We start from the raw sequence: 19,886 nt of genomic DNA on the forward strand, positions 1-19,886 counted from the left end.
CTCTTAGGGCCGGATTCTAAGTCCCTCCTCCACTCCATCTGCTCGCTCCACTCGGCTGAGGGGAGGATTCCGCAATGCTTATGCAAGGGAAATCGATTTCAGTGATCTTTTTCATTGGAGGCTCGAGTGGAGAAAGGATTCAGAATACCAGGGTTAGGCTTCATCGCTGAGAACAAGTTTCCCAAGTACATTTAGCCATACCCGCCCCCACCGTACCTTTATGCACAGCAAACTTTCGAATATAAACAAAAAGAATACTTCACCGTTTGCGACCGCCTCGGCGACTAAAGTGGTTAGATAAAACTGGTTTTCAAGGTTTGCAATAGAGAGTTATAGCACAGGGGAGAGCCGGTCCCGGTACGGTACCAAACGACCAGCGCAACTGCGCGTGCGCGAAGTAGGAAAAACTGGTTGTGCGCATGCGCAAAGTATGAAAAACTGGTTGTGCACATTCGCAGGAGTACCGGTTACCGTACCGGGATCGGTTGTCTTCACGCTATCTCAGCCTTCATAATTCTTATTGTCTCCCATTTCGTGGTTGCTGTCGACTTCGTTTCCTCACACACAGGTTGTACTGGTTAAACAAGCTAACATTCTATTCTTGTAAATTCAGCCTTGTCGACTTGATATTAATTGCAGACCTTCGTCATGTAGTGACACAAACATGATGATGATGATGAAGGTGATGACAATGACGACAACGACTTGCGAGTGTATCTTCACAACTGACGCGGCCTTTTTAAAGGAACACCGCGGATGGAACTCATAAGATTGCTTTGGTACTGTATTCTTTTTTTCTTCCGTATGATAATTAAACGATGTTTATGACTAATCTCAGGATCCATTTAAAGAAACACCGCAGTGAGTTGTAAATATTGACTCCAAACGCAGGAACTTTCAGTAGAGATGTCGAGAGAATAGTCGTTCCGCACAATAGCGGCGTCGAGTCAACCACGAAATCCGATCCCCAGAAGCCCAGCCACAAAATACGCCATTCCTCATTATCTTCACAGCGGGTTCGCTGCACAACCATTTGACCCTTGGTTCATGTGAATTGACTTATTTTTATTTATTTTTAATTGATTCTAATTTATTTTTCGTCCATTTGAATTTATTTGTTTTCCAATCATGAGTGTTCATTATCTGTGCTCCTTTTTTTCTTTTTTTTTTACTCTGTAGTCTTTGCATCCACAAATTCCGCGTCCCTATTTTTATTAACCACTGCTAATTGACGTAACCGCCATGGGGAGGGGGGGGGGGGATGCAGCTTGAGCTTTATCAATCCGCACCTCCAAACCTGATTACAACGCTATCGATGCCGTCAATAAATTCGTCCTAACTTTTTTGACGATGAACTATGCTGTCTTTTGTCTTTTTCCTAGCGTGTTGATCTAGTAACGCTCGCTATACTCTTAAACGGACAGACTACCGGTTTTCGTCGAGTATATTTTCTTTATCCCGAATGGACGGGCATCGCTTAAAACACCCTAACCCGAAGAGGTTGTACTGATAGCGCCCTGAGACTTTCAAAACCGGACTTTTTGGATCTACCCTCCGTACTTGGCCCGCCAAAATGAATGCTAGCAATTATGAGAGTAACATACGTGCGGCAACATACTACGTGAGATGAAAAGCGGTATTTAAAAAAATTGTCCGCGGCTAAAGCAACAATAATGCAAAACCTTCCCTATTCCTTCATACGGTTTTTGAATCACGCGTTGAAATCGACGGAATTGTTGGGACACGTAACGTAGAGTCGCGTTTATACACTGCATGCAGCCATATTTCAGGCTTCAGCAAGTTTAGTGTCAAATTAAATATATTTCCGCTTTTTTTATTGGAAGTGTGTAAAACGCTGTGTTTCATATCAACTGGACGACATGCACTCCACAAAAATAGGTTGGCTGTCCCTTTAGGGGCATTTCCAGCCAGACAAGAGTCATCGGGGATGGGTCGAAACGTCGGGCCCGTCTCCCTCACTCGCTCAGTGCACCGGTCGAATGGCCTTTGTTGCCGCTCGCTCGCGTGACGCCGAGATCAATGCCGAGAGGTGGGGCCCCGACCCGTTGTCCCTGGATCCCAGCGCCGCTTTCGTTTGAAAAATGAAAAGAAATGAACAGCGAGAAAAAAAAGGCTGAAAGAGCCGGAGGGAGGCGGTTGGGGATGCGGGGGCAGATTCAAAAATCGCGCCGCTTCATTCACCGTCACACCAATGAGGGAAGACTTCGCATAAGCGCTGTTGTTCTTTGCGTTCCCAGAATTTGTTCACGTCGTCATCTCATCCGCGCCCGAAGCCCTCTTTCCTTTTTTCTTTGAAATCTTCTCCGGCGGGGGCTGAACTTGCCTAAATTTATGCATTCTGTGAGGTCGTTTTGTGTCGGCGCTGACTGAGATGCCTGATGTGATTTGTCGGAGTTAGCGCGTTTAAACTGCGCTGACGACTCCAGGGGAGTGGCGCTCTAAAAGCTGTTGTCGATTGGGCGTAAAAAGCAGCTTATTAGCTCCGTTTTTCCTATTTTCACAAGACGACGAATAACGAGTTGTTTTTACGAAGAAAGGAAAAAAATATATCGACGACTTCGCTCATTGTGGTAGAAATGTGGAGCATATATGCGCAGGGGGTGGCGCCATTCGGGCACCTGTGCAAACAACAGTGCACTGCGTAAACGGAGAGAGAGAGAGAGAGAGAGAGAGAGAGAGAGAGAGAGAGAGAGAGCTATTTATTAGAGTTAACCAGAGGTGCCTGCGGACATATTGTCGTGTACATGCTACTCTGCGGGAATGGGGGGAGGAGATGAAGTCACTACAGGAAGTAAGACGGAGGAGAGAAAGAAAATGAACAATTAAAAGAGGAGAAAACGTAAGAAAAAAAGAAAAGGGAGGTATCCTGTGTGACCGTGAGTGCGTCACGTGAAAAGTCAAAATGGTTGCACATAGTGCCAGGATGTTTACTCCTGTATCGTGTCGGCGACACCGATGTCGTGGAGGTAATCAAATACTGCGGCTACAACTTTTCGCTGAGACAAGGGAGGTAACGTTTTATTACTGGCTTTATCAAAATGTAGCGCGTTGAGGCAAATTTATGGTTCAGTTTCACAACAATGTAGTAGTCGCGTGTATAACGCTTTCGCGCCAACATCTGAAACCCCAAGAGTGTAAATATTCTCTACAACGTTTTTCTTTTTCTTTTTTCGGAGGTGAGGGGGGGTGTGGGGGCTAATTTTTGGGGGACTTCTGCATTCACCCATCTGCCTGTAGCAACGTTGAATTAAGTGGCCTAGTTGATATCAAAGTCATCAGTCATGTGTAAGGTCCCGGTTGGATGCCTGCAACAGGCCGCTTTACTACGTCCTTGCCAAACTATTATACAAGGCCTCGAAAAAACGCCTAGGTAGGTGCAGAATTACGAGTCCTTCGCTTTTATAATGTTAAAAAAGTTGATGAAAAAAGTAAAGGAAGCTCGCTCTAACGCGTAAGACATGAAGATATAACGAAGCTGTATACGCAACCTTCATGACCATCAAAACGGTTTAAGTCCACGATTGCAGCAGATTTGCTTCTTCTTCGCTGCCGCAACGATCTTTACTCCATCGTTGTGGCTATACGTGTGAGCTTCCTTCATTTTTTTTTTTTTTTCGGAAGTGATAATTATAGGACATCACCTTGGAGGGGCGTACGCCATGACGCGTCTTTCTCGTTCCGAGCAAGTGTTGCCGCGATTACGGCGAACGCTGGAGGTTTTTTTTGTTCGTTTGTTTTTTTGTTTTTTGACACTCTTGGCCAATCTCCCTAAGTGGGTATGCCTGGCTTGACAAACATGCACCCGAAACGGTGGGCGGTAGCCGCGAGGCACGCGCTCACGTGCGTTCGATATTTGCTTGGTATTCTTAACTGCCGACACACAGAATAGCGATTTTCTAAACTGCTTCTCTGTTAAAATTGAGCACATCCGCCAAGAGCACATACCATGAAGGCAAACAACAACAAAAAAAGAAAGAAACACCTTGCCGGACTACGCACGGAAATTCTTCGAATGCAAAAAAAAGTAAGATTGTTAGAAAATGAGTCAGTAAGGCTGTTCGGAACTTTTGATTTTTGTACATTCTTATTGATTGATTGATTGATTGATTGATTGATTGATTGATTGATTGATTGATTTCCTTTGTTTCTGCGAGGTCGCACACTTGGAGAGTAGAACACTGTACGTCTTCCATTGCAATGCACGGCTTCAAAACAACGCATTGAAATCTATCCCATATAATTTCTTTATTTGCGACCTCTTCGAATTCTTAATTCTGCCCGTCAGTATACAGCGGCAGCCCCAATTTCGCGCGCCAGTCCAGTCCCACAGCACCGCACAACTTTATTACTCAACCCCTCCCCCCAACAGCGCCCCCCAAGCAGTAAACAGAAAGGAGGAAGAAGAGACCACCTCCGAGACGGCGAGACCTTGATTTTCGCATCTTCCGCCATTCATCCCGTACGGCTGCTCTTCGCCCCGCGCGACCCCGGCGATAGCGATATATACTCCTTCGGGAGAAATAAATACTTGGCGTACACAAGCCGCACGGGGCCGATAAGGGGAGCGATAACTGTGGCGGCCCTCCCTCGAGCAACGTCCACTCTGTGGAATTTGGCCCCTAGTTGACGCCGCCGCTGCCACATCGCCTCGTGACGCGGGTCTGTTTGAATTCGGCAGCGCGTCCTCCGGAGGGAGAGCGGTGCAGCGGCCGCTGCGCGTCCTCGGGCCGCCCATGCACTCGTGGGACCGGCATTCCGGAGCTGATAGATAGTGCCGAGGAGAATTCCTACGCGTGTCTTCGGGATTCCCCGACCTCTTCGCCCTCGGCTCCTTCTCACCTATGCTTCGGTCGCTTCGAGTTTGCCTCTTGCGGTGGCAAACGCGAACGGCGGACATTTTTCCGCACTCTGAGGTCCGGCGAAGGATTGTACGCTGTTAAATGATTTACACCTAACTGTGGTTTTGTTCTTTAACGAACACCCTTACACACTAGCAAAAACACGGGAAAAACACTCTTTTAAAGGGTGTTATAAACGACAGTACACCGTACACCATTACGCCCTAGCAAAAACACAGGAAGAACACTCCTTTAAATGATGTTTTTAACGACAATGCAACCTGTAAAATTGTGTTTTCTTGCGTTTTCGCTATGGCGTTAAGGTGTTCGTTATACTATACACCCTTTAGAAGGGTGTATTTTAACACCTATTATAACGGTGTTTGTCGTGTTCTTTCTGATGTGTTAGGGTGTCAGTTATACTATACACCATTGAAAAGGGTGTATTTTAACACTTAATAAAAGGGTGTTTGTCTTGTGTTTTTGCTAGGGTGTAAGGGTGTTACTTTAATACCCGTGCTATACGAGCGTTTCGAGGGCCTTCAAGTCGAATGCCATTTGAGTCGAGCTGCTACACGACGTTTTTCAAAGGCTTTTGGTTAAAAAGCCATATGAGTCAAATAAGCACCACCAACGACCTTTGAGGTACTCCAGTGCCTTTGAAGCGCGAGCGGTCGTACTCTCGGGCGCAGTTTCTGCTGTTACAAAAAACAATTATTTACGAGTAAAACTGCGTGCTTAAAGTTAACCTCATAATTTTTCACTGGTTTTGGTTCTCTATCATTCGCTCTAAGATTACAAGATAACCTGGTACTCTCAGCACCGGCGGTGCGAAAAAAAAAAACTGGCTGTCTCGTGCATGTTTTGAGCGTGATTGCAGATTGTTATCACGCGGATCGCTAATAATTGTTTTCTTGGCCATTTCAACTCTAAAATTGAAATTTTCCCAGAACAAAACAGGGCAGCAGTGGCGCCACCAAAACATGGCTGGTGAACGTGGAAACTCAACTGCCTTTGAGAATTGTCGGGTAGATCGGCGGAACTCTTTCCAGTTCGAATGGTATTTGAAAATTCGAAGGCCCTTCGACTCAAATATCATTTCAAACGCTCGTGTAGCACATTTATAAGACAGTGAAAATTCCCCTAAAAAGTGTCTATATAATTTTATATTGTAGCTGCAGCAAGGTCCAGCCGATGCCTCGAAGTGCGAACTTGTATGATTTCTTCAAAGAGTAAAACACATTGTTGGGCAAAAGGGCGCACACTCGTGCTAAAAACTCCAAAGGCAATAAACACAGACACAGGTGAAGGTCTACGGGGCAAGCGCTTCTGCTGTCATTCTTTTTATGTGCCTTTGTGAAGTACGTCAAGCCGTTGTTTCAACCAAGTCGGCGTTACGGGAAGCTCACTTCGTTATAAGCGGTACTTCGCTAAAAACGGTGGTGATTTTCTCTTCAGGCACTGCAGTTACGAGTATAACAGGCTTCGAATATAGCGAGACTTTGAATAAAGCGATGTCGCTGTAACGAGGGTATAGCGTGCACGGCAAAATAATTTACACTGTTATCCACTGTTTATAACTCACACTCTTACTCCCTAGCAGAAAAAAAACAATGGAAAACGTCCTTGAGGGTATTTTGTTGTTTACACCACCCTTACAGGCTAGAAAAATACAAAAATACACCCTTTTAAATGGTGTTTTACGGTCAACCACGTCCGTTCAAGGGGTGTTTTTTTTTTGTATATTGGTAGGTTGTACGGGTGTTAGTTCTAAGCAAAAAGGGATTATTATTTTACAGTGTAATCCTTACACTGCAAAACAGGCGCCAGGGACTCCCGAAGCAAGGAGCAATGCGTACTGGTAGAGCAGCGACAGAGGCACGATAAATAGCGAAATAGAGAGAATGGTACAGATGGAGCATCTGGGCGTCTTCGTTGGTGGCGCCGCAAAGTAACAGCGTCCTGTCTGCGCATGTGCTCCACGTCGCGTCGCACGAACGCGCTCAGCGTACTATACTACACTGCCTATACGTTCATTCAAACTTCGCCTCTCACGCGGTTCGCGCCGTCGTTTCAGCTTACGCAAACGTCATATCCCTCTACGTTATTGTTTTGTGCCTGCATGTAATCTCGTGGGGGCTGCGTTTATCGTCTTTGTTTTTCGCTCCTCTCGCAGTCTGCGTCAAAGCGCCGCCAACGGAAGAGGTGAGGACCTTCTCCCTCGCATCTTCCCCTCGGATATCAAATTCAGCCGTGGCGTCCCACATGAACACCGTCGAGACAGAACGAAGGCCTCTATACCGCGGAATATTCCTCAGAATGTCCGCGTTAGTGCTTAGCAAGCATCATCTCACTGGTGTAGACTTCCGTTCCGTTCTGACCTCAATAACCGTGTGCTAAGCTCTTTCGTCGGCCCAGCTATGATGGCAAAGTGCGAAGGTGGCGTTTCCTGTGTGCGAACCCGTGCTGTGCGTCGGGAAGCGGCTCTTGGCCCGCGTGAAACCAGAGGCTTCCGCCAGATCGCTTCTCCCGCAGACGCCGCCGCCGCCGCCGCCGTCGCCACTGGTGTGACGTCGTCCCTTGCGCGGTGCTAAGTTCACACGTCTGAATGGCGCCTCAGTCCAACGACCGTGTTGTCATCCCGTCGTTCAGAATACCGAATGACTGGTTCCCGTAGACGGTTTAAAGAAAGCTACAACGCATTCAGAATCAGGGCGTATGTGGTTCGTTATGACGTCTCATTCAAGAACCTTGTGCTGACTCGAAGTCCTTTAGGGGCTGGGGTTGTTGGCGTCTCCTGTCGTCGTCGTAATTGTCGTCTCATGTAGTCACGGTACTAAAAAACCGGAAAAACTCGTTTACTTATCGGGACTTCTACAGCAAAGCTGCATAGCTATACCACCAATGGTTCATCGTTCATCCCCGATGGCAAAAACGCCAAGGCGCCAAGAATACACTTATACACTGCATGCTTCGTCCCTCACCAGGTTTCACGTTAGACGAGATGGCCCGGGATTTTTTTATCCACCGAAGCGATCGCGGCTTGCGTTCTGCGGAGAAGTAAACTCTTAAATTTCGCGGTTTCCCCCAATTAGTATGTACACATCCCTAATAGAGGGCCGAACCATGATGTTCCTGTACCTTTACACCCTTTTACGGTCGCACAAATTGTCTTACCTTTGTGTGAGTAAGACCTTTGCTTGAAGTTGAGGGGCACGCCCGGCTGACTATATTTTTAATTAGACACGCTCTCTCTGGCCTTCTTCACCTCATTCCGCCAACCTCTGCGCACACCCACCAGCAAGCCTCGGTTGATGACGCCCAAAGTTTTTTGTGTGCACCTTTACATCGGTTAGTGCAGTTGAACACAATTTAGGGTTTAACGTCGCAGCCACGACTAGAGCACTGCACGGGCCTGATTTTAAGGCCCGAGCCCGGCCCGAGCCCGCTTCGCGAAGCCCGAGCCCGACCCGGGCCCGTAACACCTAGCCCGAGCCCGGTCCGGGCCCGGGCATTCATAAATGGGCCTGGCCCGAGCCCGGCCCGGGCCCGCTATCTGAAGCCCGGGACCGGCCCGGCCCGGTAATTTATTTTTTGGCCTAGGGAGGGCCCGCGCGTGTGTGACCAGGCCCGGTCTTTGACGCTAAAGAAAGTTTGTTTATTATATTCCGGGCGATCAGACGGAGCATCTAGTCTGTACAAGCACGTCATGAACTGAAACGCAAAAAATGAGGGTTTAAAAGTGCTCATAGTTTAGCTAGCACCGTCTGCAGTTCACGCCACATCGGCGTAATAACAGCTCGTATTCTTACACGAGAGACATCATCACCTTTGATGACCAGACTCTTGGCAACTTCAAGTGGTTGTCTCGGCCACAAGTTGGTATTGCTGACATTTTTCGATCCACATTTGAACCAACAAGTATGTAAGCGCGTTGAAATATTGTCCCTGGAGTGGATGTTAAGAGGTGGTGTTTCTCTGTAACGCAAGTTTGATTCCCGACCATGGCAGCCGCATTTTGATTGGTGCGGCATCTAAAACACACGTGTACATACATAGACATAGGTGCACAGCTCCAGAATGTCTGAATTAAGTCCCTCCCCTCTTGGGTATTCCTTGTAATCGTATCTTTGGTATGTTATACAACAAAATAGAAAATCTTGATGCTGTACAAGAAATATCATTAAAATTGCAGTACAGTGACCATAAGACCTAGCAAAACACGTTTTTAAAACAATGCGTACAACTAACAGCAAGAAGCGCGCAAAAATAAACTAAGAATATTCATTTTGATGCTCTTTTCTACACTTCACGTCGAACCTTTTAACGGCCGTGCCTATGAATTCAAGCCCGAGCCTGGCCCGGGCCCACAGCGTCGAGCCCGAGCCCGGCCCGAGCCCGCGGCATTAAGCCCGGGTCCGGCCCGGGCCCGCCAATAATCGACTTCGGGCGGCCCGGCCCGGCCCGCGGGCCGGGTCGGGCCCGGGCTTTTGGGCCGGCCCGGGCCCGTGCAGTGCTCTAGCCACGACTTATTCTTGATGGTGGATAGCGATGCCCATCGTCTTAGGAGCGAAGCCCCTGAAGGGCTTGTGCCGTCGGCGTCTCATGTGGTCGTCGTGCCATGTTGTCGTAGAATTGTCGCGAAGCCTCCTTTGAGTTTGCTTTTCTTATTTTTGTAGCATCCCTCTTCGGTCGCCTAGCCCCGTTTTTTCTAAGAAACGCACGCGGAGTGTGTCTGCGCGCTGACCGACCGGAGGACGCGGCTGTCGAGGGGGACCATCGTCCCAGCTTGGGTTTCAGCGCGGCCGCGGCGTTCCATTCCCCCCGTGGCGTGTGTGCTGGTCGCTTTCGTGCTCCGGGTCCTCAGTGTACTTCAGACGACCTTTCTGTGTTTTCCACTGTTTACTTTAGTGCGTTTTGTCTGAACTACTTTCTTTACACCCATATTTCTCCAAGCGCGCGCTTTCGGGTTCAAACCTTGTGTCTGTGTTTGATTGGTCCTTTTCACTTTGGCGGGAACATGGCTGATTGGTGTTTACAAGCGTCTCCCCGATTGGCTGCAGAAAGTGCCTGAGGCCCCGCGGTCCGCACGCTCCAGAATACACTTTTTCCCCCAATGCGTTCCCCAACGGACCGCTTGACGTGGATATAACGCGGCTCCGCCGGCGAGGACGGCGGGCGGCCTGCACCCGGACTCACTTCAGAAATTCTGCCGCTTGTCGTCGGGCCCTTTCGCCGGGAGACCGCGATCCAGTAAGCCATGTCCCGTTAAGTACTCTTAATCTTTTAACTGTATTTCTCATTTATGTAAAAAGTGTATTGTTTCAGGTTCGTATGTGCTAAATGTCTCCAATGTCATCAGTAAAATAAACAAGTTAACCTTAAAAATTCTTCAACGCCTCGACTGCTTCACTGCGGTCAGCATGCTACCGTAGCGGCAGAGATTTGACCAAATTTTGCCGTTACAGTATCATGTAGTCACGGTACTAAAACACCGGGACACTCGTTTTCCAACGCCTCGCGCTAGAACGCTTCGTGCTTCAAGACACGAGACTTACAGCAAAGCTGTATACCTCTATCCCCCAACAGTTTCAACTCCGTGGGCAAAAACGCCAAGGCGCTAAGAATACGCTTGTACACTGCATGCATCTCCCCTCCCCCAGGTTTCCCGTCGGTGGAGATGGCCAAGAAGTTTTTACGGCTTTTTACAGATTATGTATACGCTGGCAACGTAGGGTGAAGGTTATGGCATCGCTAGGGGCAGCGTTACGTAACGCAAGTAACCAAAAGGCTAGTCGAAACATGCCTCGCTGTGTACTCCTCATATCATGGAATACCTTTGCTTGAAAAATTGCGCGGAAGAGTTGTATGAGTTGTGAAGTGTCCGGAGAATGCGTCGTTTACTAAAGGTTCAACCACGCTCTTGCGCGTTTGGATGGGTGAGCATAACGAATGAAGCCCGCACGCTAACGGATTAGCTGTTGATAGAGCTGGTTCCGGTACACATTCCGCGAGTACATAAAACGACAGCTTGAAACGTATATTAGCTTCGCTCTAATACGGACTGGCGGGCGTGAGAGCCTCGCCGCCGACCGGGGATTCCCTCGAGGGGAATCCCCTGGCGCGGCTTCGGTGCGTTCTTGTGCAGACAGGGTAACGTTTTCAGCTCGTGAACTGAACGGCTAACTATCATACTTTCGATACCTGGCAGTTAAGCTCGAAAATTTTTTTGGTGCCTGTCTCAGCTTTCGTCGCTATTCTTTGGAGTTGACCGCGGAAATTTCCCGTCCACATCCGCTTGCTAGTCTACGCAGCTTCATCGTTCCCTTTCATTGCTACTCATAACAGCTCTTCAGTACGCAGCGGTTCGTATTCCCAGAGTAATCTTTCTCTAAACAGATGCTTCTCAGCAGAGATACTAGCACAAGCAAAGTTGTACTTTTGGAAGGCGATTGCACCCAGCTGGCTTGGAGACATCAACCGATTCACGCCAATAGGCCTTTGAAGGATCATCCCGTTCCTCGGACAGATCCGGAACTAAGCAGAAAGGCTCGGTTACAAGATCTAGACGCGTGATTTTCTCTCGTGGTGGTTTGTACAAATCAAGGCGACGCGCGGAAATTGGGACCGTGACGCGGCCACATTTAGCCACGGAGGAGCGCCACGCTTTTGTGGGTTTCCGGCTACTATGGCTGTCTGCGGTGAAGTTTGCGCGTAAAGTTTTTTTTTTTTTTTTTTTTTTTTTGTCGCCCCACACGAGCTGAAGGGACTGTGCAAGCGGGTGAACAACGATGACGCGGAACGCCCACGCTGTGAGGTAAAACACAGAAACCTGTCCGTTAGGTGCGAGTCACAAGTCGTTTACAAAATTCCGTTGGACTGTGGGAGGTCCTATATAGGACAAACCGGAAGGTGTCTCAACGAGCGGCTGCGAGACCACAAGAACGCATGCGCGAAGCTACAAGCGCCTGGGCGTTTGGCCGATCACTGAAAAAAAAAAAATGCAAATGTGAACCACAGTTCCAACAAACAGCCATCGGTGCTCCTAAAAAACAAGGAAATTCAGCTTTTTGCAGAAAGACGCTCCTCGTGTGACAGTGAGTGAGACAGAGGTGGAGGCGGGCGCGTGTGGCCAGCTCTGAGTGAGACCGCGAGGAAAAGAGGTGACGATAACAAGTATAAAGAATTGAACACATGTAGGGTTTTGTGTGGTGGTTTTGAATTTTTGTCTTTCTATGTTCATGTTTCCAATGTTTTCTAATAGGATCGGAAAATAAAGGCCACTTGATAGTTGCGCTTTCGTATGTGTGCATGCTGTGTTCCGCCGTCCTTTGTCTTCGTCAATGTCAATTTAGCGCCATGTTTTATAGGAAAATCTACTATGGGCAGCATACTCGGGTCACGATATTGCCTTTCGGTGGTTTCCTGATCATTGCGGCAGTATTGATAATTAAAATGTGGATGGTGCCACCCGCTCTGTACATCAAAGAACTGTCACTGTACATTTTTCGTTATACAGAACGCATGCGCTGTTAGCGCTCTAATCATGCTTGCTCGGAGGATAACACTTAGTAACTAAAACGCGCAAGAATTGCGTATTTGCGTCCTTGACCCTCCTATTCGACGTACCCTTCCGTTCGGTCTGCCACGACCTGACACAACCCTCTTTCCCGTCTTTCGTGGCAGGTGGTATTCTCGAATGCTTACTCTCCACTTGATTGGCCTCTACTTTTTTCTCACTTTCCCTTCCTTCGTGTGCAAAATAGCAAACTATGCAATAGCCTGATTAAAATTCGCGCGTTTCCCCTACGCCCTTCGCCCTCGTCCCTCTCCTACATTTAAGCTCTTAAGGTCCGAATAAACCTTACAACTTCTGTATTAACGGAAGGCTGACTGCTAATGGGCCTTCATAAAATGGTCGAGCAAGGAACGCTCCAAATGCAGAAAAAAGCTCCGCGTTTACACGTGAGATAACGGAGAATTTTATCCTTCATTACACTTCCGCTCTGATTGGTTGGGTAATAGTGGGTGGAGCCACGTTTTGCTTTGGAAACATTAAGGTGGTCACACCTGCGTATAGCTTTCGCTGCAACAAATAGCCGTGGACCCCGCAGGAAGATAAGAGGAGCAAAGCACTCCTTCAGAGTCGCGCTCCAGATTGAGGCACAGCGTAGGACGTCGTGTTTTGGAAGGGACAATTCTTTCTCTACACCCGAGCTAACGGAATCGTAACGGCGTCAACTCAGTCACCATTCCACGCTTTATTATACTCAGAATAGCCGTGGCTTGACAGGACATATGCCGGGTACTGAAGCAGTCAGGGCTTTGACATTCGAGGCGGGCGCATTATGCAACGATCCCTATAACCTCGAGCTCAAGCGTGAAATGCTGCTTTGTGGGCGTTGAACTCTTGACGCGGCACTATAAATCCCAAGCACGTCGCGATAAACGAAAAACACAACAGCCGTACAGAGCCCGCTCAAAAATAGACGCTCTCGCCACTCGCCAAGCCGCCGCGTGTCATTGCTCTTGTTGCTCTGTTATGAAGAGCGCCTTTATTCCTCGTTTGTCAACGCGTGCTTACGAATTGCGTCGAGGTGCGCAGTATGCGGCGAGATTCCTTTTCTAGCGGGAGGCTACCGAGATGCTGGTTCCGCGAACCCACCTAAATACAGATTCGTAGGCTGTCAGTACGGAGTTACGCGTTAGTGTTCCGACTGGTGGCCAGTGATGACGAAGAAAGAAAAGTGAAGAAGGAGGCGCACACACGATGCGGCTAAGTAAGCGACAGGTCGGCGTCCCCATTGGGTATGCGATGGCCCGAGGTTAAGCCTAACGCCACTCTTTGAAGACTATCATCAAGCGGTACCCGCAGCTTGGCGTGGAATGACACCGAATCTAAAGTTGACAAATTTCGGAAATCTGAGGTTTGCGTTATTCGAAGGGCGGGAATTCAATCTCTTCCATATAACGAAATAACTGCTTTTAAGCCAAGGAGTTCTTTTGGGGGGACATCCTGTGAGATTCGAAAAGGAGGACAGTTCTAAGCGACTCGTTAAACATCGCGACCCAAGCACCGAACATCTCATCGTTCACCTGTTCGAGGGAAGGACAGGGTTCGAGCGCACCGTGATGGGAGAGGCGTGCGCAGCACGTGCCCGCATCGGTATCTCCAAGATGAAAAGGATGTGGAAGAGGGTGAGGGGGAGGGGATGCACGCGCGCGCGCGCATCGCCTTTGAAATAGCAGAGGAGCAGACGACGGAACCGGAAACCGGCGGGCCGTCCCGCGACGTCCCACCTCCAACAGCGGTCTCGTTTTGTTTCTCGTTTGCGTCATCCTCTCGGAACAGAACCTCCTCCCCCCGCGCACGGGACCTCGTGCGTGCGTGCGGGCATGCGAGCGAAGAGGGGGGCGCAGCCACTAGCGCTGGCTGCCGCGGAAGGCCTTCCTCCTCCGCGGTCGCCTCCAGGCCCGCCGCCGCTGCCGCCGCGACGTAACCGTAGTCGCGCGACCACGCTACCGCCGCTCCCAACTTTTGTCTTTTCACTCCCGGCCGACCTTCCTCCGCAAGAAAGAAGCCGAGTGTCGGCTTCTTCTGGTCTCCTCCGGGTGCGCGAGCTCCACCGCAACCGAGGAGGACTTTGACTCCGGCAGCGCTGCGCGAAGTTGTCGTCTCGTGCGACTCCCGTGCGCGATTTGTGCGCGCGTGAGCGTGCGTATGTTGTTCGAGGGAAAGAAGTCGCGCGGCGAGCGGCTCTCCCGTGCGGCTAGTTGTTGCCCGTCGTCGTCGGAGGCATCAATGGAATTCGGCGCCGATTGTGGTGGTCGGGGGCGTCGCCGGCCCCGATGACCTTCTGTCGAGCTGCTGACAACGAGAGGGGAGAGAACAGCGCCGGCCAAGACGCCGTCGGCGGCGGCCCTACTCGACGCGTCTTTGACGCTAGCGGACCGGCCGAATGTCGCAGACCGGGAGAACGCCAGGTAGACGACGCAACTTATCTGCTTGTTTTCGAAGTCGCTTCGCCGCGGCCCGTGCTGCTACCACGCGTCTCGTCAGGGCCACGCCTCGCTTTGCGGCCACTGTTGTTGCTGCGGCTGTTGCTCAAAGCGCGAACACGTGCTCACGTTAGTCGGTAAGGCCTTGTACAGCTGCTGTTTGGGCAGCTATTCTGAGCCACCATTTGAGTGTGGTGGCTTTTATCTGTGATGTAAAGGGGCCACAAAGACAAAACACAGTAAGAGCTCGGTACTTCGAACTCGGTTAATTCGAACTCACGTCTTCGTGCCGGCACAGCCCTGTATATTTCAATGGAGAAAAACTCGCCGATAATTCGAACGCGTCGGTATCCTGAACGGTTAATTCCAACTATGATGTCCTGGTTATCATCGCTCCCCGCAGAAAGAAGAAGTAGGCTTAGAGCAATTACAATGTGTTGCAAATCCAAACCAAATTTACTAGTGATGCAAAACAACGAAACAGAAAAACAACACCGTGCCGCGCGCGCTACGCTCCTGCAACAGCTTATTTCGCTTCTACGGCGGGCGCCGCGCCACCGGCGCCAGTGCTCCTGCGCTTGCCATTATTATTTACGAAACAGCATTTACGTAATCACCTGCCACAAACCTCTAGTAGCGCCTAATTCGCGTTAACGAGTCCAGAGGTGGCTTCTTTGGGTTTTGCCCTCGCAGTTTGGCGCGATTTCCATTCATCCTAGCGCCCGCCCGCTAATTCGAACTCCGCTCAATTTGAACAATTTTATGGTCCCCTTCGAGCTCTAATTAACGAGCTTTTACTGTCCAACTTTGTACAATTTGAAAGAGCTAGCGTTTGGTAATTAACCCAGCTCCAATCCAGCAGCGAAAGAGGTTCTTTAACCGAAAAAAAAACGCGTAATGTAAGAAGGAGTGACGTGATAAGGGCCAGTTCCAAAAACATAGTTATCACTGTGCTTACCACACGTTAGCATTCAAGCGGCCCGATCAAACGGGACTATAGGCCCCGCTACAATCGTTCAGCCGTATTCCTTAGTGGTGGCTCAGTTTGGCGTCCGCCAATCGCACAAGCAAGATCGTGTGACGTCATACTCCATAATCGGCTCCTCAATCGCCGGGAAGCGTTTGAGGAGTCGCCAACTGCTTCATATGTATTGTTTGTATCTCGATTGCTTGTTTCAGATTTCAGATAAAAATGGTGTCATTGTTATCGTGACAGAGCAGTCGTTCATTCACTTAAACGTGTATTTTGTCCCCGTGGCCCCTTTAATCACCTACGCGCAGGGTTACGCTTCATTCGGTGAATCCCAAATCAATGGCTGTGAACGTATACACAAGAAGAGAGAGGAAATATACAAAAACATCAACTAAGTTTCAAACATAATCATCAAAAAGTCTCTAAAAGTGAATTCAGCGATGTGTTCCGGTAGTTTAACCCCTTTTCGATGACGTCATCAAAAACTGAGCAGAGAAATGCATTTGGGCGTGCAACAAAGGTCAAATGACAGCATTACGGTTTAATGGTGCGCTGTGTCCACCAAGAGATTGTACGCACGTGTTCTTATCGATTTTCCTATGATCCCGGAGTACGCGAAAATTGTAATGTTTGACTGAGAATGTTCGTAGTGAGAATGTCCATCGAGCGCGTTTATCGGTCGGTCCTGGATTCTGAAAATGTGCCAGGTAATATTTAAAGTACTAATTAACTGTCTCTTCACGTGTGCTCAAAGTAGTATTGGAGGCACTGGCGTTGTTGTCGGCCGCTTATTGTTGATTGTAACAGAGAGTAGGCTTTTTATTCTCGCAGTTTCGTAGCATATTGTATTGTAGTCTCACGCAGTGTTATCTTGTTATTGGTGTAGGTTGTTTCCCTTTTCGTTTACTTTTCTTTCTGCGAGGTAAAAGTTTGTTTTGCGATGTAGTTACATATATTAGTTCACCTAGCAAGAACAGAAAAAAAAATGCATGACTGACAACTGCCTGTGACTTGGGTTTTCATTATTCTGAATTATATTAACGAGCGTCATAAGAATGACACGCCACGCTTTGCTCAGGTACTCTTTCATCTCCTTGTATATGGTGGGATTTTTATGGACATCTAATTTTGGGCAAAGAAAATCAAGAAGAAAACAACGCTTACTAAAAGTTCTCTTCGCTCTCCCTAAGACTGGTAGTTTGAGTGGATCTGCTACTCGGGGCATGGAAACACGGTGCGGAGGTTGCCGCCACCTCCGGCGAATCTAATTTCTGCAAGACGCTTCATTCCTCTCAATGCTAATTGCCCGTACCATGTGTATCTGCAGTTCTATGGCATCTCCAGTGAACAATATTACGAATAAAATAGCTCCCGGTATCAGTTATTACCTACTACCCGCCGCGGTGGCTCAGTGGCTAAGGCGTTGCGTTGCTGAGCACGAGGTCGCGGGTTCGATTCCCGGCCGCGGCGGCCGCTTTTCTGATGGAGGCGAAAAGCAAAAACGCCCGTGTGTACGAGATTTCGGCGCACGTTAAAGATCCCCAGGTGGTCAAAATTAATCCGGAGCCCTCCACTACGGCGCGCCTCATCGCCTGCGTTGCGTCGGCGCGTTAAACCCCACAATCAATCAGTTATTACCTACTGTTTCATTTGTTTACCGGATCTAGTAACAGCGAGCGACCCGATTTTTAGATGGGTAAATTGAAATACCCATACACACACCCAGATATCGACACACAGAAAGTGGAAAATCGTCTGCCATCGACCATCAGACCGCCTAAACATCAAAGCACCCACCTTCCAACCATCAACCAGCAAACCAAACCGCCAAAACGTCTATGTGCAGTCGTCAAAAACGCCAACAGTAAAGAGCCGCAGCTTACGTAAGTGCGCGGGTTAGTCAGCGAGGTGTTGCGCATGCGCGGGAACAGCCGAATACGAGGTGTTGCGCATGCGCGGGGTCAGCCTCTTATAAGCGCTGGTCATCCGCCGCCGGAGATGCGCCGGTGTAAGCTGCCGCTCTGTGCATAGTAAGCACCGTTACACTGAACCCACGAGACGCCGCCGCGCGTATTTACTGTTTACTGATTCAGTGCCACATCCACCAATGGGACTAGTCCGCATCGCACATTATGCGCGGTGCTTTAACCCGCACTCTTGGCCCCAAGCTTATAGCATTAGCTGTGTAAAGTAATGTTTTCTCAAGGCATTCCAAACCCGAAGCTTGGGCCCATACGTGAGCCCCGAACAGTCGCAGTATGGCCCAATGTCCTGCATTCCCGACTATTCGGAGATACCGATATTGAATGGCGAAATTATTATAATCGTATTCGAAATGGCGAATATTCGGTATTTTCCTATATCACCCCTGTGAGCCGTAACCCCGCAGTTTTATTAAAGATCCCAGCACCCTCTCACGTCTACAAAGTATTCCAGATAAAATGCACAATTTATATTATCAACACTGCAATGTACGGATATGTGCATGCAAGCACAACATATAGGTCGTTGATATGAATACAATGTAAGAGCGCATCCAGAGATAAATGACTATCTCTTCTCGCACAAGTGGCAACAGTACAAGTTCATCTTCCTCCATATCACACCAGGCAAAAAAATGAAAAAAAAAGAATGCTGGCACATATGGCGTTTTCGTTCCATGCCTTTTCTCATTGCGTGAGACTGCAGTACTAGAATTTGCGCGAGAAACTGACATCCTCCTTGAAAAGTTGGCGTCCTGATTTGGGACGCGTGCCGATTGAAGCTCTTTTCGCATGCCGCTGGGAGCTGTAGTCCGCCGCGGTGGCTCAAGGCGATGTGCTGCACTGAGCACGAGGTCGCTGGTTCGATCCTCGGATGCGATGGCCGGTCTTCTTGTGGAGGAGGTATATAGAAACGCCCACGCGCATACTAGACTTACACACGTATCAAAAATCCCCGGATCGACTAAAGCGATCCGTGGTAATATGCTTCCCGGCGTGCCTTCAACCAGTCGTAACTCGACTGCAACCCTAACTTGATTTTGACGGCTCGAGAGGAGCACGTGAAAATACTTTCAGCCGGCACCATGTGACCCGGAGTGCTGGACAGAGAGTCAGTCGGCTGCTCCCGTTTTCACTAGGAAAGAATATAGACATTATTTGAATGAAAAATTAGTCAATGTTTGGACCCGCGGCGATGGGAGGTCTTAGTGCAGAAGTCCCCGGGCGGTCACTTTCTGATGATTCCTTTTGACAAGCTGAAGCTGATCGTCAGACCGGTCTGCCTAGCGTGTTGGATGGCGTGGAGGAGGGCGCTGTGCAGATGTGTTGGCTTGAAGGCGGCGGCAGGTTGTGGCTTCTTTGTTGAACTTGTCGTTGAGCAGTGGCAGAGTGCGGTGCTTGGGGTGGTAGCGTTGCAGTATATCTTTGCGAATGTTTGAAGAACGATGTGGTCTTGTTCCGGCGGTGACAGCGATATGCTGCGGGGGAGGGGGGAATGCTTGGTAGATATGCGCGCGGGGAGCCGCTTCATTCTAGAGCGGTGAGAGGCGTTGCTGTCCAGCCCCTGCCTCTCAAACTAGCGCCTGCTCACCGGGAGTGTGGTCGATGCTAAGACGAATCCTATAAGCAGCTCACAATAAATCTCTCTCTCTCTCTCTCTCTCTCTCTCTCTCTCTCTCTCTCTCTCTCTCTCTCTCTCTCTCTCTCTCTCTCTCTCTCTCTCTCTCAGACTCGCATGTGCTGTGTACAGAGATTGTAGAGGACAGGGGAGGGGGCGATAGATTGCAGGAGGTGGAGGACTGAGGGGGCTATCGGGGGAAAGCCGGCAGGATGATGAGACTCGGTGACGATGACCACGGAGTCTTGATCAGTAAGGGTATTGAAGGTGGTGGGGATTTCTGCTGCGGTTGTGGAGATTGGGGAGTCATCTTGGTGATATACTTCCAAAGACTTGTCTTGCGTGATACTTGGCGGCGTTAGCGCAGCGGATTTTTTTTGTTGTTGTTAACTCGAAGCATCTGAGAAGCGCTCGAATATGGACTTGTCGGCAACCTTGATTGTGAACGAGGGGAA

General features: G+C 49.2%; 1 protein-coding gene across 4 annotated transcripts in view; it reads left to right on the forward strand.

Moving 5' to 3' along the window:
• The window catches only part of Lin-28 (protein lin-28 homolog), a 265,710-nt gene that overhangs the window by 104,378 nt on the left and 141,446 nt on the right, over nucleotides 1–19,886 (forward strand). Inside the window, exon 1 of one of the 4 annotated variants that reach the window (XM_077685214.1) lies at nucleotides 14,282–14,843. The exons of the other annotated variants lie outside the window; for them this stretch is intronic. Coding sequence (XP_077541340.1) covers nucleotides 14,819–14,843 — 25 coding nt within the window. The 5' untranslated portion in view covers nucleotides 14,282–14,818. Of the gene's footprint in view, nucleotides 1–14,281; nucleotides 14,844–19,886 lie in introns of those variants that run through there. 4 annotated transcript variants of the gene reach the window in all.

Source organism: Haemaphysalis longicornis, unplaced genomic scaffold (assembly GCF_048455015.1).
Source record: "Haemaphysalis longicornis isolate Haplotype H1 unplaced genomic scaffold, Haemaphysalis longicornis Haplotype H1 scaffold_9, whole genome shotgun sequence".
Taxonomy (NCBI): domain Eukaryota; kingdom Metazoa; phylum Arthropoda; class Arachnida; order Ixodida; family Ixodidae; genus Haemaphysalis; species Haemaphysalis longicornis.